Source organism: Aythya marila (assembly GCF_965140915.1).
Source record: "Aythya marila genome assembly, chromosome: 13".
Taxonomy (NCBI): Eukaryota; Metazoa; Chordata; class Aves; order Anseriformes; family Anatidae; genus Aythya; species Aythya marila.
The window spans coordinates 20,972,160-20,997,069 of NC_139054.1; the positions used below are offsets into that span (position 1 = coordinate 20,972,160).

The window sequence follows — 24,910 nt, forward strand, 5'->3', positions numbered from 1 at the left end:
CCTCAAGGGAGGCTGTAGCGAGGTGGGGGTTGGTTTGTTCTCCCACGTGCCTGGTGACAGGACGAGGGGGAATGGGCTTAAGTTGAGCCAGGGAAGTTTTAGGTTAGATGTTAGGAAGAACTTCTTCACTGAAAGGGTTGTGAGGCATTGGAACAGGCTGCCCAGGGAAGTGGTGGAGTCACCATCCCTGGAGGTCTTTAAAAGACGTTTAGATGTAGAGCTTAGGGATATGGTTTAGTGGGGACTGTTAGTGTTAGGTCAGAGGTTGGACTCGATGATCTTGAGGTCTCTTCCAACCTAGAAATTCTGTGATTCTGAGATCCTCATGGGTCCCTTCCAACTCAGGATATTCTATGATTTTTTGGTAACTACTGAGTTATTTTTCCATACCAAAGGAATTAATGAACTTTGATTCTGTAGCTGCTAATTGGAACCTAATACAACGGCAATGTAGCTATACAAAGTAATATCCAGCTGTTTTACGTGGTATCATTTATTCCTATTGTAAAATACTAAGTCAGGAACACGCTAATAGTTAAAACAAAGGGATAGGGAAGAGCTGTGGTATCCGAGCTCACACGCTCACTTGGGCGTGAACAGGAGCCTGCCGCCCTGACAGACCGTGCCACACGGCGTCCCGTGCTCCCCAGAGCAGTTTAACGAGCACTCTCCGAGCCAGCACCCCCCGAAGACGCGCTGAAACCCAGCGAAACTCCCTCCGCAGCGCTCCGCCACCGCCGGAGCCCCCACAAAACGCGGGGCATTCCACATCCGCCGCCCGCCGGACGGTCCCGCGAGCGCAGGCGGCAGCTCAGCTCAGCTCAGCTCAGCTCAGCTCAGCTCAGCTCGCGCGGCCGCGTTCAAGGACGGGAACTGCAGGACCCCCGCAGGGCCCCACCCGCCCCCCAGCGCCGCCACCCCGCCCCCCGGGGACGGCCTGAGGGAGCCGCGGCCCCGCCCCGCCCGCTCCCGCCACGCGCTGGGCGGAGGCCACGCGCGGCCGGCAGGCATGATCACTTCCGGTGGGTCAGAGGGCGGCGGGAGTGGACGCGTGGGGGGCACGCCCCGGCGGGGCTGGGCCTATAGGGACGAGGTGGCGCCTGAGGGGCTGGGCCGGGCCGGGGCGGGGCCGGCCGCATCCTCCGGCCGCCCCGCCGCGCTTCCGGGCGTCTCCGCCCCAGCATGCAGTGCGAGCGGATGTGCCGCCATCTTTAGGCTACCTCTCTGCCGTGTATTGACAATAACAAGCTCCGGGCCGGGCCGCCCGCCCCAGGCAGCGCCAGTAGCAGGCAGAGAGGGGCAGGGGGCAGCCGGAGCGGAGCTGGGCCGCGGGAGAAGGAGCCGACCGGGCAGCGGAGAGGGAGAGGGAGGTGTGAGGGGCTGGAGGCTCGGCGTGAGGAGCTGCGCTCAGCCCTCCCCGGGGCTGCTCGGCGGAGAGGAGGCGGGGGAGCACGAGACAGAGCTCGAGGTGCAGGCGGCCCGGGGGAGGTGGGGGTGCCGGAGAGAAGGACCGGGAGAAGACGGTGGGCGGCAAGAGACAGGAGTGGAGACACTCCCCTGAGAAGGGAGTGCCGGCAGGAAAACGGAGGCAAACTGCGTGGAGAAGCGAAGCGATAAAGGAAGGGGCGAGAGGGGAGACCAGGCGATCGCTCCTAGGAAGAAGGCGAAGGAGGGGGAACTCGGAAGGATTCAGCTGATAAGAGGAGGAGAGAGGAGTTAAAAGACTCCTTGAAGAGACACCAGAGACTGACCCTAAAACTCTCTCTCCCTCTTTGTCAACTCATAAAGATTTGATGCCCCTCAGCCTGTTCACTTCTGTGTGTTCATGTTTCCCACAGGTTTCTCTTCCCCCAACCCCCCAGCTGCAGCTCAGGAGGTCAGGCCTGCCACTGATGGTAATAGCAGCAGCAGCTCCTCCTGCAAGAAGAGAAAGTTAAATAACAGTAGCAACAGCAACTCTGAAAGAGAAGAATTTGATTCCATTTCCTCCTGCTCCTCTTCTCCTTCCAAAACCAACTCTTCCTCATCTTCCACCGTCATTACCACCTCCTCGTGCTCCTCCTCAGGGGTTGCTTCCTCCAACCATCACCTCCAGAAGAAGCTGCGCTTTGAGGACTCCTTGGATTTTATTGGACTTGATGTGAAGATGGCTGAAGAGTCTTCTTCCTCCTCCTCTCCTGCTGCCTCTTCTCAACAGCAGCACCAACAGCAGCTCAAAAATAAAAGCCTTTTAATTTCTTCAGTGGCTGTAGGGCACCATGCAAATGGCCTGACCAAAGCTGCCTCCTCTACCGTTTCCAGTTTTGCCAACAGTAAACCTGGCTCCGCTAAGAAATTAGTAATCAAGAACTTTAAAGGTAACAGGCCATAATTCCTCACCACCCGTGCAGAGCTGCCACTCGGTTCTCTGTTTTGTTTTCAACGTGAAAACCGGTTGGCTTTCCAATAGCTCTGGGTTTTACAGGAAATGCTTTTCTGTGGTAAACATTTCTAAACTTATGTGAAGGGGGTGATAATATTTATCATGCATACTTGCCCAGTCATGAACTCATCCTGAGCTAGTCTTCCCAGTTTGGGATTATTTTTCAGGCTGCTTTCACGCTGTTGTGGAGAAGGCCTTAGCCTGCATGTTAAACAAAATATTTTACTACATAAGAGTGTAAATTGCTTTTGTTAAACTTCTAACATTTTATGGCCCTTTTTTAAAATTGGATCTGAATCTATGTCTTGCCCATATCCATTTTGTTTGTTTGTAGGTTATTCTGCCTGTGCTTACTTCTAAAATACTGAAACTAAGGTGATTATCAGGGTATTATGGCAGATTTCCTTTCTGCTTCCCCTACTTACATTCAAAGTAGGTAGCTCAGATTTTTGCTGGATGCTTTCCACACAATATCCTTGCTTCAGCTCTTATTGTTTATCTTTTTAATGTCTTTTCTCTCTCTGAATGTGCTCAAGTTTACATTATGTTATAGTTTCCCAACAAACGTGTTTGAGCGTTGTTACTTGAGACCAGCTGAAGCAGGGAGATGAAACTTTCTGCTGCAGTGCTGCATAATATTCTAGTAAACAAAATTACAGTAGGTGTAGACAGCTTAGCTAAAACTCTGTAGTCTTTATCCTATAAAGATGGGTAAACTGTGAGAAGTTCTTGTTTCTTTCCTGCCTCTTGCAGTCTTTTACAATAGTCTGATTAAAAACAACTCAAGAAACTTCTTTTTCCTCATGTGTTTGAGTGTAGGGGTAGAGGGGCTTAAAGATACTAAGATTAAAACTAATTTTGAAATATACAACTGATGCAAATGTGCTGTAGCGATATCCCAGGAGGTAAGGATTAGGATCATTTTACTCACTGTAGTGTTCCAGTGTAACTTTTTGTTTTGAGGGCCTTGTAATCCTCAAGAATCTTCTCCACCCATTTCCCCTGGTCACATTGTCTTTGTTTAGTGTGGCTGTTTGAAAATTTATACTTGTGATGCACAATGGTGAAAAAGAAATGTCACTCTTCTGCTGCATGTACCCTGTTGTTATCCTTAAGAAAGTCAACCTTTTCTGTTCAAAAGACTAGCTAAACGTCGTAGATCACATGATGCTGAGATCCTTGTTTCTTAGGAATTGGTATTCTAGTTGCTTGCTTTAAAAGGATGTCTTGAGGAGCTGCCAGCTTTGCTTTTTACTTATTCTCGGATGCTAAGCTGAACAATAATCTTGGCATGCTTTTATCTGTCATAGCAATAACATCCTTTACAACTTTCCAAAACCTCAAATCTTGGTATTTACTGCTGAGTAGCATACTCATTTCTTTCTAATGAAAGTGGTCAAGTCCTGCTTATACGAGTTGTCCTTATAGATTCTTACAGCACAGCAATGTTGAGATACTGCCAATACTGTAGGGAAATGTATGGGGATAAACAAAAAGAGAGAAGTGGTGTTGTTTTGCTTTTATTATTATTTTTTTTTTCAAGAGAAATCAAAAAGCTTTTTTTTTTCTTTTTTTTTTTTTTTAACCTTTGGGTTTGCAGAAGTCCATTTAAATAGAGCAAATACTCTGGATCAGTTCCACTTGTTGGTGGCATGGATGTGCATGTGGCTTCCTAATGTTTCTCCTCCTGTTTCCATTTGGGAATTTGTGTATCACAACAAAAAGTGTTGTTTTAACTAGCTTGAGAACACAATTTTTAAATAGTTATGGTTTTCTGGGTGTGTGACTTGGCTAATCTTTCTCAACCTTTTTTTAAATGGGAGGAACTTAATGGAAAGCATCAAATCTGCAAAGCTTGGTATGTGTGAACATTAAAAGAGGGCTAACCTCACAAATATTCACTGGCCAAACACATGAGATGTATAAATTGGTTAGTTCAAAATTGGAAGGTTTTCCTTGTGACTATAAATCCTTACTTTATTATAAAGTATTTCCATGCATGTGTCTTGGGGTTTCTTTCCAAGTGCTAATACAGAGTAGAATTAATGAACTTAATAAAAATAATCTATACACAGCTGTTAATCCATCATTTTCAGCTTTTATGTTCAGTTTTTTACTCCTATCTGTGCTATTCTTGTACAACATGGGAGCATTATGAAGATGCAGGTCTGTTTTGCTGGTTTTTAGGGTTTCTACCTGTTAAGCTGCTCACATATGACACATTGTGATTTTTATTTTTTTAATAAATCACACATACTATTTGGGCTACTGATGTTGTGATGTGTATGTGAAGAGTAATGCTGAGTTTTTACGATGTGATATTGTTTCAAATATAAGGTACTGCTTTTACACTAATGTGTAAGTACAACCTAGAGCATCAGCCTGTCTTCTCTGAGCTATGCCTTTCTGTAAAAGGTAAAATGTTTTACTCTTACTTAATACTTTCTCAATTTCTATAAAATAATTTCTTTTCAAGATAAACCCAAATTGCCTGAAAACTACACAGATGAAACCTGGCAAAAACTGAAAGAGGCTGTAGAAGCTATCCAGAACAGCACTTCAATTAAATACAATTTAGAGGAGCTCTATCAGGTAAGCACTTTAAGTGCAAGCGGTGGGATGGGGTTTTGGTGACTTGTGTTTTTCATTTAAAGCAATTTTGAGACAATGTTAGGAATATATTTTGTGTGATATTCTCACTTGAAATCTTTTCATGGAACAGTTTCTTGAATCTGAAATTGATCAATACAAATCTCAGGATACTTAACTTTGAACAAAGTATTTTTACTTGCCACAACATAATCCAAGGTGTGGTTTCCCTTGCAACAGTTGACAAGAAATAAGTCAAGGAGCTGTATTCCCTTTACTGTTTGAGGGCTTATGGTGTGTAGATGCTAAAGGAGAAATGTTAGGTAAGAAAAAGATATAATCCTTTGTCTCAAGACAATATCTGTGATTGAGGGTTATAACTAATTCATTTAAACACTGAAACTTTTCATTTGCCTCTTAAAAAGTAAATAGAATACCATTGTATCATTTTGGTTTGATTGCAGTTGCTTATCATTGAGCATTATGTCTTAATTGAGAATTAAAATTCATTTATTTCCAGCAAGAGCTTTGATTGCTTTGCCCTAAATGTTTTAGGAAGTGATCACATGCGAACTGCATTTCCTAACATGTTTTTCTGTAAACTCAACTTCTGCTTTTTCAGCTTTCTCTTCACCTGCCCCATATTAACATACTTGTGGTTTTAATGGCCTAGTAGCCATGCTGCTCTAGCTGGGTATAAGGAAGCACTCTAATTACTCCTAAAGTTTTTATTACTTCATTGGTTGGTTTCTCTGTGTGTATATGTAAATCCTTCTCTCTGTCAGTTTTTAGTGTATCTTCTTCCCCATTCCTTCCCCTTTTCAAAAAAGAAAAAAAAGTCCCATTTGTTTATGCTTAATTTGTGTGAAAAGTTAGGGAGAAAAGTTTTGTTTGCGCAAGGTTTGGGGTCAGATTTAGGGAAAGATAAATTTCCATTCCTTGTAGAACCTGTAACCTCACTGGTTGAGTTCCTTGGTCCAGTGCATTTTTGAAATTATGATAATTCTTTATAATGTTAATTTAAAAATAGCTTTTTCTAACAGTTGGTCAAGATGATATATGCTATTGTGAAAGTAACTACAGTATTGTTAATTCTGCAAAACCTGGTGAAACTAATAAATTACAATACACTATATTGGCTGATATTTAAAATAACTCACTAAACAGCAGAGCAAATAACAGTTAATGAAGTTCTTGAGGATGTTCAAGATTGTTTAAAGATACAAAGTTGTATTGAAAACCTTGCCTCTGCTACAAAATTACCGCTGAAATTTCTGTTCAGTTTTACCGCAGCCTTGCTTTTTAGTGGTGTTTATGCTCAGAAAACAAAAGGGTAAGAGTTTTCTTCTAAATCTGTGTTAACATTATAATAACGTAGCTAGGTTTTAAAAGAACAGAGTGCAATCCACTATGAAATCTTTGAAATCTTTGTATTCTTTTTATAAATCTAATAATGTCTTCATTTAAAAATAAGAATAGCAAACAGTGTTTTTAAACGCTTACTTAACCAATGTAATTTCTGAACAGGTGTTTGGTAAATGGATCTGGTTCCAAATATGCCTTGGCAGACACCATTATCCAAGCACAGAAGGGAATTGCAAAATAACCTGCAAAAGTTCTTGCTGCGCACCTCAGAATAACATAATTGATAATTGAGTTAAATTTGAATTTGGTTTAACTGTTGTCTGTGTTGGAAAACCTTGCTGAATAAACATTTTGAGGCTTTATTTCTTTGTGGGCCATAACTTTATTACTTATGTTGTTCCTCACCCACTCCAGTGAGAAAAACAATACACATCTGTGAGCAGCTGAAGTGCTACAGAATTGACAGCTTCTTTATCAAAACAAGTTTCCTTCTTGTAGTACCAGGAAGAAGTCATCTAGGTCTTTGGTACTAGATCCATTGTTAATTTTCCTTTTTTAATCAATCACGGATTTAAGCACTTCTGGGAAGTTCTGTTGTTCTCTCATCAGAGCCCTTTCCAGTTTTTCTCTAACAGAGACACAGGCGTGGATGCTGCAATTAAAAATAAAATGTGTTACACAAAGGAAGTACAACACTTTGCTTTTAGGTGTTCTGACCATCCTTAGGACACCGACGCCCTGGCTAAAAGTTATATTCCACTAATTCTGAACAAAGCAGTTTTTTGAACTGTAGCTCCTAAAGTTACCAGGACTTTTCTCTCTATAATACAACTATTGTTTTGTAGCACCAGTAGTTAAATTTGGTGCACATAACATTGCAATACTGTTTTTGCTCCACAGAGCAAATCTTAAAGTTTTGTTTGTGTCCTTGGAAAGCTTGCCCTCTTAAAAATCAATATAATGATGCCAGTAAGTTGAGCAGAATTTGCAAACTAAAACATTTTCACAGATGTTTTCAATGTGGATGCAGAAGCTTTGTACCTGTTGTTCAAGCACTCAGATTCTAGCACATACTTGGTGTTTAACATCTCTGAGTTTCTGATACACAGGTGCAAAAGCACAGCTTTACATGAGCACTATATTAAAAATAAGTGCAAACTGACGCGTGTTTTTCCATCTATGGCGCAAAGCCGAATTTCTCTAAGGATTTGTAGCAGCCTGGTTAAATAGCACTTGTGTTGATAGCATCAGTTCTGCAAATGTTCACTTGAGATGGGGGAGCTGACCAGTAGTTTTTGCTGATGACGTACAGCTAAATGGCTGCTGGTGTGTCAGGCTGCTAGTTAGAAGTGAGGCTACGTGCGATTGTGCAGGTAACTAACAAGTCGACAGCATTTGTCTTTCCAGTTCTGTTTTTTCTCCAAAATAAGTGGGAGAAGTCTGTTTATTGCACTTACTAGAGGTCTAATCAGCCTCTCTAAACTTGGTGTTCAAAGAACCATGAAGTAAATTTTCCTCCTATTGCATATTTGTATTTGTTTGGGTTTTCTTAAGTGTTAAGGCTGAGAACTGAATTTTACAGCAATTTCCATCTATTAAGATCTCTATACTTTCATGTCTGTGTATGGTGACAATCAATTTCTGGCTTTCCTAATTGTGATTCAGATGTCACATGCCTGGTTTGTATTTGTGTAGGCCAGTGTTCAGAGATGCTGCTTTAGCATTAATTGGTGTACTCACTCTCTTGCTGTACCTGTTTTTTTATGACAATAAGCTTATGCAGGTTTAGTTTTCTCTTTTGGTTGTGTTGGCTGGGGTTTTGTTTTGATTCAAACTCTGTCATAGAGCCCACATTACCTGTAGCAAGCCGGTGCTTCCACCCCAGGAACGATGACTGGTTTAGCTGTTTTGGTTACTGCTGTGCTTGCAGTGGTAGCTGTTAACTGTGAGAAGCTGATGGCTTCTATGTGCACTGTCATCTACGTGCATTGTCAGGAAGTATTTGGGGATGCGGGGGACTTCTGTGTAATGGAATAGGGATGCACTGTACACATCTGAACTGTTTTCACTGCCTGGCTGCCCACGGTTGCTGGGTAGCAAACTTGATTTTCCAGTACTTTGTTCCTATGAGTTGGTTGTACTGGCAACTAAAGCACTTTACATTAAGAAAACAAATAAGATCAGGAAGCATTGGTTGAAAGCCGTACATATTTTTCCTCTCTTGCTTCTACAGATGTTTTCCAGAATATACACGTGTTGTGACTTTGTCTCTCAAGGAGTTAGAATTGCTCGGTTTCTTGCCAAATCTGGGCAATAGGCATACATTTTGGAAAAGTCTTCATTGTGCTTGTGGACTATAGAATGCTTGTTTCCGTGATCAGTCTCCTAAGACAAGTCCTCATTAAACATCTGTCTTCTTGCTATGAAGCACAGGCACAAATCTTGTAGTACTTGATTGTGATCTAGAATGTTTGCAGCTCTAAACACCTGGAATGTAGTTACAATACCAGAAATTGTTCAGGATTCAAACTAAATACAGCCAAGGGGTAAATGGACACACACTCTTAATTTTGTGGGTAAGGGGAATTTTACTCAAGGAAAGGACAAGCAGTGTTGGTTTTTTAACCAATATTGGTGTGACTTGCAGAGCACAGCAGCTGATAAAATGAGGACCTTAGTGTCTGCTTTGAAGTATGAAACCCAGCAAGCTGTTGGTACTAAACCATCATCCTTATTCTTTGTGTTCCTTATTAGTTATCGATACTCCAACTGAAATTAATAAGTCCTCATGTTCTAAGCTGTTCAGGGCATGGCTCTCATATTGCTGTTACAGTGTCATGTCTCTCTTTTTTGCATGAGGCTGTTAAGTGTTACAATTAAAAGCTGGTAACTTTTGAATGAGAAGCAGAAGAATTCTGTGTCTCTCACTTTGCTTGTAAAACCACGTCAGACTATAATCAGACTGCTTAGTATCTGTTTCTCTTTACTTCAGGCTGTTGAAAATCTCTGCTCCTACAAGATTTCTGCAAACTTGTACAAGCAGTTGAGACAGATCTGTGAAGACCACATTAAAGCACAAATTCACCAATTCAGAGAATATCCTTTTTATTAAGCTGTTGACAAGCCAGAATGTTTTTACCTGCCAGCGTGTGGTGATGGATTTCTTTCACTAGTTCATGACAGTAGGCCATGGTGATTTGAATTCCTGTTTTTTGCATAATTGTCTCTGTTTCCATTTTTTTGGGACCTCACAAAAAACACTGCTAGTTCCTTTATCTGTAATCATGTGATAACTTCGTGAGAAAATGTTCTTGGTATTTATGACACGTTTTGACATCTTAGAGAAGCTCATAAGGTAAGGCTTAAAAATGGCTGTGGTGACTGCATTACATACCAAACCTACCATGCTTGAGTAAACAGAAAAAATTTGGAACTAGTTCCTTTTTTTCTGTTTGGAAAAATGCTAGTGGTCTGGAAATGTACGATGGTACCAGTTCTGAGGATCAAAATGGTGGATCTAGAAAAGTTTCGAGTTGCATCAGAATGAGATCTTGTAAAGTGGATGTTAATTAGTACCAGAATTACCCTGTGAACTGAGTACAAGTCAAAATTTGCAAACAAAGTTTTTCTCTTAACATGAGCTGAAATAACAGAATCTACGTAGTGGCAGACTGTTAGACATATTGTGAATTGTTGGGTTTTGAGGTTTGCTTGTTTCCCATGCAAGCCGCTGCCAGGATGGAGCATTGGACAAAGCATTCAGAAGTGTTTTTCCTTTTTTTTAAATAGTTCAAATTGTTTTGGTTTGTTATTAAGAACACTTTGTTTACACCAGGACCCTCATTAAAAGTAAACAAGTTTAGGAAGTTCCAAATTTCTTTAGGAAGAAATTAAGTGGTCCTGTTTGGGAGTAGGTGAGTTTGTTGTGCTGTATGTTAAGTGTCTTTTAAATAAAACAAAATGCTGGTTCATTTCGCTACTAATGCTGCCTATTAATCATAATTTTCTTAATGATTTCTTCATGGATTCGTTGGATAGTGTTCTTTTTCTAAAGAAAATAGACAAATGCTGGCAAGATCACTGCAGACAAATGGTAAGTATTTTTTTTCCTTTTAAAGAAAAACAGTTCACTAGTCAAGCTGATACTTTACTTAATTCTGTTCCTTTACAAACACACTGTGCTTCTGAAATGTTGCCTTAAATTTAATAAGGCTTCTTTGTGAAATATATCTGTATCTAATACGTTAGAAATTAATCATTGAAAATAATGTAGTATTTTTTTTTTTTTTAACACGTTGGTCTGGCCTTGGGGCTGGGTGGGGGTACACCACTTCTGAACAGTTGTTTTTATGCAACCTTTTTTTTGTTCATACCTGTTATGAAAGGAGCTATTTTTTTTTCTAGAGAAAAATGCTAAATGTTGACTGATAAGCTCACTATGCTCACCAAAATTGGAGGAGTGTTTTAAATAAATAACAAAGCACTGCCTAAAGCCTGTCACGGGGATTTTTGTTGTTGTTGTTGAGCATAATTTGTTTTGCTCTTCAGCTTCAAGAGTAAAATGATTGTGGCTTTTTTTCTTCTTTTCATACCAGATTATGATTAGAAGTATCTTTTTGTTCTTGGATCGAACTTACGTACTTCAGAATTCAATGCTGCCATCTATTTGGTAAGGGCACAAAGGATAAAATTGTGAGGGGACTATTTAAATTATCCCATGTTATCTTATTAGCTGCGTTCTAGTGACCTGTAAATTACATGGTGAATACGTACCTTCTTATTGCAAAGGGAGGTCACATTTTTAATAAACTTACCATGAATTGTGGGATTCTTCTAGAACTGTGATAGCAAATCTTAGCTAAATATATATCAGCCTCCACTTACACAGTAAAAGGAAAGGACATGCTCAACAACTGAAGTGCCAGGGTTTGGGTTGTCTAGTTATTGCCTTTAGTAATGTAAAAGTAACGTGCATAGTATTTGAAGTTCTTTGAACATTTTTGAAAGGGAAAAATTACCTAAAAATAAGAGCAGGTGGTTTTCTTACGAACACAACCCCTCCCTCCCCAGCCCGATTTTAGTAATTAGCAAATGCCCTACAGTGCCTTTGCCATACAACATTTGGCTCTTCACTGGGTGCTAAGCTACCTGGATTACTTTGCCACAGAGATCCTTCTATTTCAAATAACTGAGATTTTCTGAGGTCTGCCTTGTCACTTAGATTAGTAAGTGATGGACTAAAAGGAATATTGTCCAACAGTTTAAACTTGAAATTGGGGCCCAGAATGGCATTCTCCTTTCCTAGTTGAAAGCTATTGTTTATTTAGTTTTAATCATCCTGTCAAGTGAAAAGTACTGCAAAAGTTAGGGGGTTATTTAGAAAAAAGTGTTGGTCTTTAAAATCTGTAACTTAAAGTTGGTGCTTTGTCATGGATTATTTTAGTATGTATGTGTTTGTTCATCGTGAGTGATTTGGGGACAAAGGAGTGAGGAATTCAGAGAATGCAAGTAATTTATTTGGCTCTGTTTGATCCAGATCAAATTTTATTAATATTTGGGGCTTATTCTTATGCAATATGTTAAAAAGTTTTTATTTTTCTTTTTAGGGATATGGGGCTAGAATTGTTCAGAACTCATATAATAAGTGATCAGAAGGTTCAGAACAAAACTATTGATGGCATTCTTCTACTGATTGAGAGGGAAAGAAATGGTGAGGCTATTGATAGGAGCTTATTGCGAAGCCTTTTAAGTATGCTTTCTGACTTGCAGGTGAGTAAGCTCATTTCAGCTTTCAACCAATAAACCAGCTTATTCTTATTTAGTGCTCTCTAAGCTTTACCCTGAATTGTTATTTCCCTAGATTTATCAAGATTCTTTCGAACATAGATTCTTGGAAGAGACTAACCGCTTGTATGCAGCAGAGGGCCAGAGGCTTATGCAGGAAAGAGAGGTATTTTGAATTTTCAATTATTTTTTTATGCCTAATGATGGAACACTTCTCAAGGAGAGGAACTATTGTGTTGCATTAAATAGTGTACTGGGCAATAATGTGCCTTGTATGTTTTATAGTACTCTGGGAAAGCAAATTCAGATGAGGATTCCTTCATTCACAGTGTAATGATTTGTGCTTTAAACTGGAGTTGCTGTAGCTGTCAACCAGCATTGTCATTTTTTTCTCTTTTGATTATTAAAACATAAAAGGCTACTCTGGTATTTTCAGGTTCCAGAATATCTTCACCATGTCAACAAGCGCTTGGAAGAAGAAGCAGACAGGATAATCACTTACTTAGATCAGAGTACACAGTAAGTGTAATCTCTCTTTGCTTTGTATCTTTAGTGGTTTGGCTCTTTTGTTGAGAGCCATCTAATAGCTACAGTTTATTTTAGTTGTTAAACAATCATCAAATGCTTCTCGTTTCCCAAAATTCCTTGGTTGCGATGAAGTACTGTCTTGGTTCACACAGCTTTTTTTTTTTGTAAGTCACTACTTCGACATAAACATTGTTGGGCATCTCTGTTTAGAAATACAGGCTGCCACTTCCCATCCAAGCATCTTCCTGAAATGCAATTAATCAGCTGTCATACTACCTGGAAAAAAAATAGGACCAAGGATAGAGGATTCTCAAGTAAAAGACTCCTAATATTTACATAAGAATATTTACATATTCTTAATGGGGTGTGAAAAATTGACTAATTTTACTCTTCAGTCTTTTCTACTTAGAGTCAGGATTTCCACAAAATCTGGTCGAAAAAAGGAGGAAAAAAGGACAAATGTGTATACTCATTTTACATCTTTGGCCACAGATAGTTAGACCACTCCCAGTGCTGATTGTAGTTAGTGTAATCTCAAAATAATTAAAACTATCAATACTGGAAAAAGGAAAAGTAATTCTAAACATTTTTTCTATAGGAAGCCACTAATTGCAACTGTAGAAAAGCAACTTCTAGGTGAACATTTAACAGCCATTCTTCAGAAAGGTAATCTTCCTTCTTTATAGAAATGTTTCTAATTACTGCTTCGGGGCTTTCAATTCCTCTGCTAAAAAAGGAAGTGACAGATTCAGGTGCTGGGGGATGACACAAGCTACGTCATTCTTTAATGCCCTTTGCTACTCAGTTCATGAAATAGCACAGACCATTTTGCAAGAGGGCAAGTACCATTCTCCTTGTCAGAGGTAAGGAGCCACAGTGGTGTTTTCAGATACATAACAAAGCAAAATGAAAACTAGAATAGGGGACTCTTCTGTTCCATGTGTTGAGTAGCATTTTGAAGACCTTAGAAGTAAGGGAAAAAGCCTTTGAATTCTGGCTGCACCAGAAAAGAGAAACACTGATTGCTTGCTGTATGTAAAATAAAGCTGGCTTTTTTATTTAAAAATAAAAAGTGAAATTTGAGCAGTGATGTACACTAACCTCAGCTCTTCAACAGTCTCTGTGGAGTTAGTGACCATTTGTTACTATGAGGGATAGTCTGGAGATAAATATGGGTGTAGCAAAAGTTGGATAATCAAATGATCAAATTATCTGTTTCATCCACAATCTGGCTAGTATGTGAGCATTGTCCTGCACATCTGGAACAGACTGTTTATTGAGAGGAGTATCAGGTTTGTGATATTTACCCATCTACTTTTTAGAACCTTGCTCTAGAGTGTCAGGCCTTCTGCCAGAAAGTTCCTTTTTTTTTTTTTAAAAAAAAAAAAGTGAAGATATTTCTTGAAGTTGCTTGCCTTCAAACATCTGTAAAATGCATTTTTTTCAGCTGGAATTGAGACTTAGAGCTCTGTATAGCCAAGGGACCTTTGCTTCTGATCAGTAGAGCATAGACCTCTCAAATTTTTAGGGCAGAGTAGAGCAGAAGTAAGCAAAGGTGTTGTGATTAATATGTTATGTAAAGTAGCCTAAGAACCAGTCCAGATAGCTCTTTTACATTTCACTGGATTTCTGTAAAATGGGAGTAGCTTTCCAATTTAAAAAAAAAAAAAACAAAAAAAAAAAAACACACACACACAACCTAACAGATCGATAAGAAATGCTTGTATTGAAGAGGTCCCTTACTGTAGTAATATGCTGTGCTCTCTGGGGATCACTGTTTTCAATTTTTATTGAAATTCTCTCATTTGCAGGTTTAAACCACCTTCTTGATGAAAATCGAATTCAAGACCTGTCTCTTCTGTATCAGTTATTTAGTCGTGTGAGAGGTGGAGTGCAAGTTCTCTTACAACACTGGATTGAGTACATAAAGGTACCATTTCTAGAATTATGGTGTTGATGGGGTTTTATAAACAGATATTTGTCATCTCTAAAAACTATTGCATGTTTGTAAGAAATAATATTTGCTTATAAGCATCTAATGAACAGCCTTTGAAACTCTACTGGGAAAAGTACAGTAACTGTTCAGGTCTTCTTGAAGAATATAGTAAATTGTTCAACTGTATTACTGAACTTCAAATAAACTTGGATTTACCTTGTTTATAGGCAGTTGTGGGAGACAAGTATATTTTTTCCAATATGCGTTTTGATAATGCCAAAATGTTTCTATCATCTCCCTTCTGAAATTTCTTGTCAGAAAAAAGTTCTAAATTTTGTTTATCTATTGATAGTTTGGTTTTGAATCAACATACAGTCTGAGAATGATGATATATAATTCCTTTATAATGCTGTTACTTCTATTGTGTTAGTGGAACTAATAGGAATATCAAAACCAAAGCATTACAAAGATAACATAAGTTTTAAAAGTGTTTTCATTTAAATTCATTGTTAAGACTAATTGAAAGACATGTTTTATTTTTCAGGCATTTGGTAGCACAATAGTAATTAATCCAGAAAAAGACAAAACCATGGTCCAAGAACTGCTTGATTTTAAAGATAAAGTTGACCATATTATTGATGTTTGCTTTCTCAAGAATGAGAAGTTTGTAAATGCCATGAAAGAAGCCTTTGAAACATTCATTAATAAAAGACCAAATAAGCCAGCTGAACTCATAGGTATTTTCATTTGGTCTCTTCCTATGTGAGAATTTGGGTGGGGGGGAAATGAGGGGGTTGCTGATGCAGCTTAAACAGATGTGGTGTAATACGGAATTGTGTGCTGAGATATGACATCCTCAAATTGTGGTATCCCCTGTGCCTTATTATGCAGGTGATTTAAACAACTTAGATTTTAACAATAAAAAGATTTTAACAATATGGATTTAAAAACAAGTAAATTTTTGTTTCCATTGTGATATTAGGTATATGATAAACTTGTTATCCCTTAACATTCTTTTAGCTAAATATGTAGATTCAAAGCTCCGTGCAGGCAACAAAGAAGCTACTGATGAAGAACTTGAAAAAATGCTGGATAAAATTATGATCATATTTAGATTCATATATGGTAAGTGATGTTTTTGTGTGTGGATACAGTTGTTTAATCAGCAACATAAAAATACTTTGAATTCACTTTTGCAATCTTTCTACATTTTTAAGCATTCATTCTCTCTTGCAGTTTGCTGGTGCAGTGCTGTTTAACTAGTATTTGTTAAAATGCCTGTAATGGGACCTGCCTCCAACTCTGCTTAAATCTTAACGTGAAGGTCCTTGCTAGCCTTATTAAATTTTGAATTGGGCCCCATAATTTTGAATTGGGCCCCATAATATCAGTAATGTTTAAAAGCTCGTAATAGCTTGTGATCACTGTCAAATCTAATCTCTTACAGGAAAAGATGTGTTTGAGGCCTTTTATAAAAAAGATCTAGCGAAGAGGCTATTAGTTGGGAAGAGTGCATCAGTCGATGCTGAAAAATCTATGCTTTCCAAACTCAAACATGGTAAATATCTTTCTTTTCCATCTTCCTTTTGAAAACTCTAATTTTAATGAGACCTTCCAGAAATGCTGTTTGTATTTCATGCCTTACGTGAGGCCAGAAATCTTTGCATGCAATTCTTGAATGACTGGTGTTTTGGGGGGAGAATCGTTTGCTTTTATTTGAGTAACTATAGCAGAAATAGCCAAAACTCAGCAGTTCGCTGTACCTCGTGGCCTGTGGGATAGAGTTGGTGTTCCTTGCAGAATAAATCAGTGATGTGTTCAGAGAACTTGAGGGTGACTTTTCCTCTTGCAATTTACTCTGTATTAGGTCTGGACCGTGAAGCTGCCAGCTAGCAGTCTTGTAGTCTGGTCTTCATTGCTTCATAGTACGGCTCCTTTGGGTGGTAGGAATAAGATTTTTAGAGCTCAGTGTTGTTCCACCATCGAGAGAAGGATTGGCAGGCAGCTCATTAAGATTAAGATCAAAGTCTGAGTGACAAGCTGCCTGTGGATTCCTAGGAAGAATAGTCATGTCTGCATGGGGAAAAAAATAGGTTGCAAAATAGCTGCCACATTAAGAACACTTTTCCCCTTTCGTTTATAACCTTATTACGTTTCATAATTAAGTGCAGGTCTTTATTTGCTGAACATTTACTGAAATAGGTGGTCTTGCTTCAGAGTACTTTCTAATACTTACAATAAATACTCTTTGTTGTTGATCTCTTTTTAAAGAATGAAATTTTCTTTTTTATAGAATGTGGAGCTGCTTTCACGAGCAAACTTGAAGGAATGTTTAAAGATATGGAGCTTTCAAAAGACATAATGATACAATTTAAACAGGTAATGCTGGAAAGCCTGCCATGGCTCCTTCACTTACTTGGTTTGTGAATGAGTTATTTTCAAAAAGGCTAATAAGAGAGTGCAGGATATCTTTAGTAAACATTTATAATTGTAATTTATTTAAACTCCTTTTGAATTATTATGGTTGTCTGTAATGTTCTTTCACTTCAGAGAAAAGAGCTTTGTTAGTGATCCCTTTCAAAGGGAATGGGCAAAAGTCCCCACTGAAAATCAGTGAGAGTTGTTTTCTTAAATTGTTTCTCTATTTTAGAAAAAAACACTGCATTTATTAATTGTTTTCCTGGAAACAGAGGATTTAAACAAAAAAATAAAGAAAAGAAAACAATAAAAGGAGAATTGTAAACTTCTAAAACATTTCAACAGCAGTTAGTAGCGCTGTATTCTGATGGGACTGGCTCATAAGTTTAGTCATTTAGGCAAGTAACTATGCTTCTCAGACAATGGTTTTGGACATCAATTACAGCAGTCCTGTAACTTTTTGACTACAGGTGAAGTGCAGCTTAATTTCTTCAACTGATGTATCTTACATGAATTGTGATGTGAAGATGTATGTAGTTATAAGTACATCCAGTTATAGAATATAACTATGTACATCTTCACATCAGCTTCCCAAAGCACTTCTTTTGCTTTTTTCTTCCTGAAAAACACCTTTAAAACGTCTGAAAGTGCTTTTTCTTATCCTAATTTTTCTTGTATGTAGCTCACATTTTACATAACAAAGGCATCACAAGGTTACTTGCATTCTGTGCTCTAATGTCTGCTCCAGGTAGCTTTTCAGTTCTACCTGAAATGTGTTTAATAAATGCTCATGTATTTCAATTTGTTTTCTTTCTGCAGTATATGCAAAATCAGAATGTACCTGGCAACATTGAACTAACAGTGAATATCTTGACTATGGGTTATTGGCCAACTTATGTGCCTATGGAGGTCCACCTGCCCCCAGAGGTAATGAATAGAGAGTCATGTTATACCAAATAGCAGCCTAACAGTAATGCATCTTGATATCAACTGCTACGTAGTTTGATTGTGGAGTATAGAGGCATGCTTTTAAAGTAGAAATTGTGTATTAGTATGTGCTTTTTTTCTTCCATTTTTAGATGGTAAAACTGCAGGAGATTTTCAAGACCTTTTATTTAGGAAAACACAGTGGTAGGAAACTTCAGTGGCAATCAACACTAGGTCATTGTGTACTAAAAGCTGAATTTAAAGAGGTGAGTCTCGTAGTTTCTCTTATTTGTGTTGCTTTGACAGTTCCAAAATGTCAGTTTTAGAGAGCTTCTATTTCCCTTCAGTATTTCTTCATGGTCATGAATATATTTCAAGACAATTTATCTTGGAATCCAGGAATGTTACCAGTTAGTTGTATTTTTCATAACAATGTTAATGATAAAACAGGAAATATCAAACATGGTTATTGCAAAGATCCTATGGTTGCTGATGCTGGGTTTTTAACTAATGCATCTGTTACACTTTAGATTAGAGGTCTTTCTAACCATGATTTTAAGCACTTAATGGATTTGAATTTGTCTCAAGTAGATGTATACCTTAGCAAATTTGGTATTTGGTAGTCTAACCTTCTAACCTCTAGTTTATTCTGCATTTCATAGTAAAAACAAAAGGTGACCAGTAGCTTTTGTTCTTTTATTCATTATGGAATATAAAGGAGCAACTGCATCCTTTAAGTGAAATAATTGATATAGAATTGACGTAGAACAGTGACTTGATTGTTTTTTCTTGACCGAAAAAACACCCTACTGATGTCTGTTGTTTTCCCTGTGACAGGGCAAAAAAGAACTTCAGGTCTCCTTGTTCCAGACACTTGTGCTGCTCATGTTTAATGAAGGAGAGGAGTTCAGTTTAGAGGAAATAAAGCAAGCCACTGGGATAGGTTGGTGTTGAAAACAACTGAGTAGTACTTCCAAGTGTTCTTGACTAAAAATACTAAACAACTTGTTTCTGCTATAGAGGATGGAGAGCTGAGAAGGACACTTCAGTCTCTGGCTTGTGGCAAAGCCAGAGTACTGACTAAAAGCCCCAAAGGAAAAGACGTGGAAGACGGTGATAAATTCACATGCAATGATGATTTCAGACATAAGCTCTTCAGGATAAAAATCAACCAAATTCAGATGAAAGAAACGGTATTGTTGTTGTTGTTAGTTTTTGTTTTGTTTTTAATGCTCTAGGGTTTTGATTCTTGGTTAGATATCTTGTTGCCTGCCCACTTACAAGCTTTTTTCCCTCTCAGTTGTAATGTACACACTGGTATCTGTGTGAAACATGCATGTATATTTTGGATGTTAGCACAAACATAACAATGAGGATTTAAGTGTGAGCTTCCAGACTAACTTATATACCAATGATGCTCTATAAATGAGGTTGATTAGCAAAAGTTCCAATTAGTAACTGTTCTTTTTCACCCTTAATCATTCTCTAGGGCTTTACTGATTTGTGAACATAGAAACCAATTCAGTGAATTTACCATCCCTTGTGCAAGTTCTTCTTAAGAGCAGTTTTGTCTTTAAAGTATTTATGTCAAATATATGACAGTAAACCTTTGAGTGTCATAAACTAAGAATTGTGCTAGATATGAAGATTAATTAATTCAACAGTTCTGGTATTCTCTTTAAAACTCTTTTGAATGGGTTCATCAGGTAGAGGAACAGGCAAGCACTACGGAGAGAGTATTCCAGGACCGGCAATACCAGATTGACGCTGCAATTGTACGAATCATGAAGATGCGTAAAACGTTGAGTCATAACTTGCTTGTGTCAGAGGTCTACAACCAGCTTAAATTCCCAGTAAAGGTGTAGTACTGATTTTTTTTTTTCTTCTAAAAACGTGTTACTACCTGTTACGTTCCCTGGCCTGTCCTCAGTTAAACAGTGTTCCTCTAAAATGTTCCTTTTTTTTAACTGTTAGGAGAGACAAATACTTAATTTCAGAAATTTCTTAAAGTGCCAGTTGCATTCATTTATCTGAATATTGCCTCTGGCTTCTGGTAAGTTGATAAAACATATTAAAAATGGTTCTCAGAACTGTGAGTTTACTGGTACTAATTGAAAGCTAAGCTGTCTTTGTTTACACACGGATGTTCTTGCATTGCTTGTGTCTTCTGGCAATGCAGTTCTGGGATGAGAGAAAAATGGTTCAGATATGCAGAAGTGTTCTTGATTCTTAACTTTATTTGGTTGATAACGTTTAGTAGCCAATAAATGTACAATGTTTTTTCTAGACAGATTATATTAGTTGATATATACAAGTATCTGTGGAATGAAAATTAGGTATTGGTGAATGTCTCAAAACTAAAGCAGCCCACAGTTGCAAAATATGAATGATAGCTTATTGTGTACAAATGCCAAATGGATTTTCAAATAGACAGTGATGTATCTGTTTGAGTTTGAATATACAATGCATTCTATCAATGGGAATTTAAAATTAAAGTTATTGCCATATTACTCTGCTTTGTTAACATGTTAAGCTACTGCAGGCCTGTAAGTTTTACATAAACTGTAGCTGATCTTGCTTTTCCTTACTTTTCTGTCTTGAGACGTTTTATGTAAGTTCTTCACTGAACAAAGTCATAGGGCACCCAAACTCTTGCAAAACTTATTTGCATCAAGATAAAATGAAACTTACGCCATCTAGATAAAAGTCACAAATAAAACTGCTTTGGTATGAAATGTATGAATTGCAGTTTTTCATAGTAGAGTTCAGTTTAAACAGCAGCAGCAATCTTTCCCTGCTGTAAAAAGACTATGCTTAGCTGAAAGTAACAAGCTAATTCTGTAACTTTCTCTTCAGTCAATTATACACCGAAAATTTAAGGATCTTTAATGCTCTAAGGGATTTAAGTGATGATGTTTCCTTAGTCATCTTGAACAGTATGGATATTTGGCTTAAATAGAAAGAATTAGAGAAACACTGACCACAAAATCATAATGCTGACATCTGCTTTATTTTACAGCCTGCTGACCTTAAGAAGAGAATAGAATCCTTAATTGACAGGGACTACATGGAAAGAGATAAAGAAAACCCAAATCAATACAACTATATTGCATAAACATATGTTGGCCTTTGTTTTACTGCACACTTGGTGTCATACGCAATTGCCAGTGGATAAACTAGCCTGTTGATCCCATTAATTGACTTTTTATACTACCGATGACTGAATGAAAGCAGTGTAATGGAGAAGTATAGTAGAGTGGACGACTTCTTTCAGTGGTTAACATGCCCATTTAAAGAGTACTATTTACATTTTAAGAAGAATGCTGTTGAACTCTTTGCATGTTATTTAGTAAGATGTGCAGAAAGCTACAAGAAGGTATCTGGTCTTCATAATTCCATTTGTCTCTGGGTCTGAAGAGGAGTCCCTTGATAAGACAGATGTCTGTCACACCTTTAAATGGAAAAAGAAGGTTAGTTAATGTAAGAAAATAGCCTTTAAAATGCTTAAACTGCATGCAAACTTTTTATTTACTGTACAGAATGCATTTCAGTTAAAAACATACCATTGATCTGGTTGATACCCACACCTGGATTTCCCTCGAGGGAGGGGAAATAGGGAATAAGCCAACCTATGCTTATTGCTGATCTAGTGGAATATATTCTTGGTTGCAATTAAGATAAAAATGATACCAATATAAAATGATGTATAAAGTTTGCAGTGTGGGCATATATATTATATATACAAATACCATTCTTAAATAACTGCTACAACAAAACAAGTTCAGGTTTATATTTAAATGGCTTGCCTGTAAGACTTGGTGTTCACCTTCGGGAATTTTAAGCATAAAACAGCCATAATGGAAACAAAAGTGACAGTTTTTACTAGTCATGGGTAGGAGGCCTTCACCTCTTGGCAGCAATACTCTACAAAAGAGAATCTATTTAAAGGTATTTATGAAAAGCCACACTGTTCTTGTGGTACAGCTGTAAGAACAAAAGTTACAAACTAATTTTAATATGTGTTTTGCTTTGCAACATTGTGAACTTGAACAAACCTCAAGGTTTAGACAGGGCGCTTACAAGACTGCCCTGCTTTGGATTGCTTTAACTTAAAGCTTTAAAAACTCAGCCCTAGATGTGGCAGGCCTCCTAGAAACCAGAAGCCTACCTCTCATATAGAAAGATAGTTAAGTATTGTTACGAGGCATCTAAAACATGTTCGTAGATGACCAGAAAGCATTCTTTGCATCTTGATAAGACATGGGAGAATTAAGTCACTTGAATGTAGAGCTTTTCTCAACAGAATGCATTTTTATTGCTATAGCAGTGTATGCCAGGAATACATGGGGGGAAAAAAAAGTGTCAGCAGAAAAAGTAACTCATCCACATAACAGTTCTTCCTTACCCAGCCAAGCTTTAGACCTACAGTCAGCTGTGTTGCAAAGTACAGTGAAAAACCTCATCCTCTTTCAGGCACTGATAGTCCTGGTAAAATACCAGATATTTCTTGAAAGCAAGATGTTACTTTTTTTAGTGACAGTGTAACTTAGCTATCTAGGATCTATAACTTTTTATCACTGTGATACCACATTCAGGGGTGTGTATGTGTGAGAGAGGGAGTGCGTGCGTGTCTGTTTTGCATCTGACACATCCCATCCTTGCTGCTTTTTTGGTCCATTGTTTAGTTCCATGTTTTCTCCAGCTGTTTTGCTCAAGCTCAAAAAGTATGCAGTCCTCAGTTGACAGATGAAGCAGATGATTGTTTTTTTCTCCTACTAAGTTGTTTGCTGTCACTCTCCACTAACTGTCATACAGCTCCTTATATGATCTGCAGAAAATCTACCTTATCTTCTGATGCTATTGCAGCATAACTTCTGGTAGGCATCCAGGACCACCCTTGCCTCTGTAAGAAACGCTAATACAATTATGCGGTAAGCAACTTGAAGATTGTTCCAGAAAACAGAGGCAAATCTTTAAGTATTAGTTCAAATAGACATCCACTGGGGAGGAAAACATGTTATAACCCCCCCTCCACACACACAAAAGAAAAAAAAAAAAAACAATTTCTGCATTTTCCATTCAGTGTTTCTTTTTCTTGTATGTGTTTTGTATCTTTAGCCAATAAAATATTCCTTTTAAAAAGGTGTTTGGAGAAGGAGCATAAAACTTCTCTCTTTGGGAGGCAGGAGATGACTAAATCAACACTGAACTGGTTCCATTCAATCGGAACCATTGAACTGGTTCCAAAAATCGGAACCACCACCACGTTAAAAACGTCTGCTCTGGTAAAATCCTCCCTCATCAGACAAGTGCGTTGCATTCAGTCAAACCAACCAGAAAGGTAAAAAGGCTTATTTAATTTTTATCCCATCCTTTTCAGTAACTTAAATGCAAAAATTAGTACATAGAAAAATGTCCACGACTCTCATGAGACTTCCATGATCTGAGTTAGACCCTGAGTGGCAACCTAGTTAAAGCAACCCGAAGAATAGATTTTGAGAATACTGGCTAGGCTGAGCGAAGGGGTGAGAGAGGGGAGGGGAGAAGGCTTCTCATTCTTGGATCTTCATGGCTTTTCCCCAAGAACTTGTTCATCTCTTCTGCTAAGGTCTCACTCATTCCTGATTAATGACAAAGCTGCAGCCAAGATTTCTTGTCCAGCCGTATAATTCTACAACTTCTTGCTGGGATCATGTGCCTGCCTATTGAGCCATATATATCTCTAAATGAAAAAAAAAAAAAAAATAGGAGTGGGCTTGGACCACAATTCATCTGGCTATAATGCAGCTTGTCTGTTTGGCCACACATTTTTAATCTTGACTCTTGCATGCAGTTTATAGCACCTTGTTCATAAGAAATTGCAGTTTATTCTTAGAAATATATATTTTAGGTTTTTTAATCTTTATACCCATAAATGGACTATTTTTTTGTCTTGGCTGGTTTAAAAAGTGACCATTTTGTTTAAATGCTGTAATTGCAAATGTGTTGTAAACATTGTTTTGTTCTATAGTTTACACAAAGGTGCCAAAGTAAATAGTTAATAAAAAAAAAAAAAAAAAACTAGCAAATTGTTAAGTTGCTTTAGCTGTGCTTCATATTTTGGTCTCTGCTCTCAGTCAGACTTTTGTTTTTTCCTAAGCATATCATTTGCCCTAATGTCTTTTTCTTTTTTTTAAAGAAACAAAAGTGTATCTAATGAAATGTTCAGATACCACTTTGGTTTTTTAGTGATTTCATACAGTAGGAATAATATTTTATTTGAAAAGTTACACTAAAATTGTAAGAGTACAGCAGCATTCAAAAATGTAATATACCTTTTGTATAACAGTTCTTCAGAATATGTCTGGAGTGGGGGAAAAAAAACTAACCCTGTTACTTTTCAGAAGCCTCTTCACTCGGCTACCAGAACTAAAAAAAAAAAAAAAAAGTGCTTTTTCACTGCATCAAAAAGTTATAGTTTATGCAGACTTGCAAACAGGGCATGTGTCGTCATTGCATCCTTCGATGCAAAAAGCAGCAAAACCTTTTTAATGTTTCATAACAAGTCTGATATGAGTACAGAGAGTCTTTCTTAAAGTTGGTAAATAATGTAAATACATGTCCTTTCAGAGAGTGAGTCTGTTATCTAGGTATTTTGTGTCATTTAATAAATATTAAACAGTTTTGTGTTGATAAACTTGTGTAAAATGCCTTCTTACTCAAATTTCTGTACATTGGGCTTACTAATGTTTCTGGCTTCTTTAAAATCTTTAGCTTGTGCTTTGATAGCAAAATTTGCTATTTAAATATAATAATGAGTAGTTACGTTTTTATTCAGTCATTAAAATCCCTTGAGTTTTCTAAACCAGAAATGGTACAAAAACACCAAATGTGGTGGCCTGTTGCTAGTAGAGGAGGCTACTCTCCTGGTGTATGTCTGGCCTTAAAGGTGAGAGCACTAT

The 24,910-nt window shown here is 37.9% G+C and overlaps 1 protein-coding gene across 3 annotated transcripts; it reads left to right on the forward strand.

Moving 5' to 3' along the window:
• The first annotated feature begins 1,211 nt into the window (after positions 1–1,211).
• Positions 1,212–24,639, forward strand: LOC309883107 (cullin-4B). Of its 3 annotated transcripts, XM_082770872.1 has the most exons (20): positions 1,212–2,357; positions 4,899–5,014; positions 9,369–9,472; positions 10,400–10,469; positions 10,972–11,045; positions 11,983–12,145; positions 12,237–12,326; positions 12,597–12,679; positions 13,287–13,354; positions 14,500–14,618; positions 15,169–15,361; positions 15,645–15,749; positions 16,072–16,182; positions 16,918–17,003; positions 17,862–17,969; positions 18,122–18,235; positions 18,807–18,912; positions 18,990–19,162; positions 19,676–19,828; positions 20,989–24,639. In XM_082770872.1, the coding sequence occupies exons 1-20, from the start codon at positions 1,826–1,828 to the stop codon at positions 21,082–21,084; spliced, it is 2,664 nt and encodes an 887-aa protein (XP_082626998.1). In that variant the 5' UTR covers positions 1,212–1,825; the 3' UTR covers positions 21,085–24,639. The 3 variants fall into 3 exon arrangements, with proteins under 3 accessions (XP_082626998.1, XP_082627000.1, XP_082626999.1); XM_082770874.1 differs by lacking the exons at positions 1,212–2,357; positions 4,899–5,014; positions 9,369–9,472 and adding an exon at positions 9,548–9,568 and having other exon boundaries at positions 10,415–10,469; XM_082770873.1 differs by lacking the exons at positions 1,212–2,357; positions 4,899–5,014; positions 9,369–9,472 and adding an exon at positions 9,615–9,731 and having other exon boundaries at positions 10,415–10,469.
• The last annotated feature ends 271 nt before the right edge of the window (positions 24,640–24,910 follow it).

Coding starts and splice junctions, on each gene's coding strand:
- LOC309883107 (XM_082770872.1), top strand. CDS start 1,826: ATGTTTCCCACAGGTTTCTCTTCCCCCAACCCCCCAGCTGCAGCTCAG. Junction 17,004..17,861: donor TAATGATACAATTTAAACAG/GTAATGCTGGAA, acceptor TTCTTTCTGCAG/TATATGCAAAATCAGAATGT. Junction 19,163..19,675: donor AAATTCAGATGAAAGAAACG/GTATTGTTGTTG, acceptor TGGGTTCATCAG/GTAGAGGAACAGGCAAGCAC.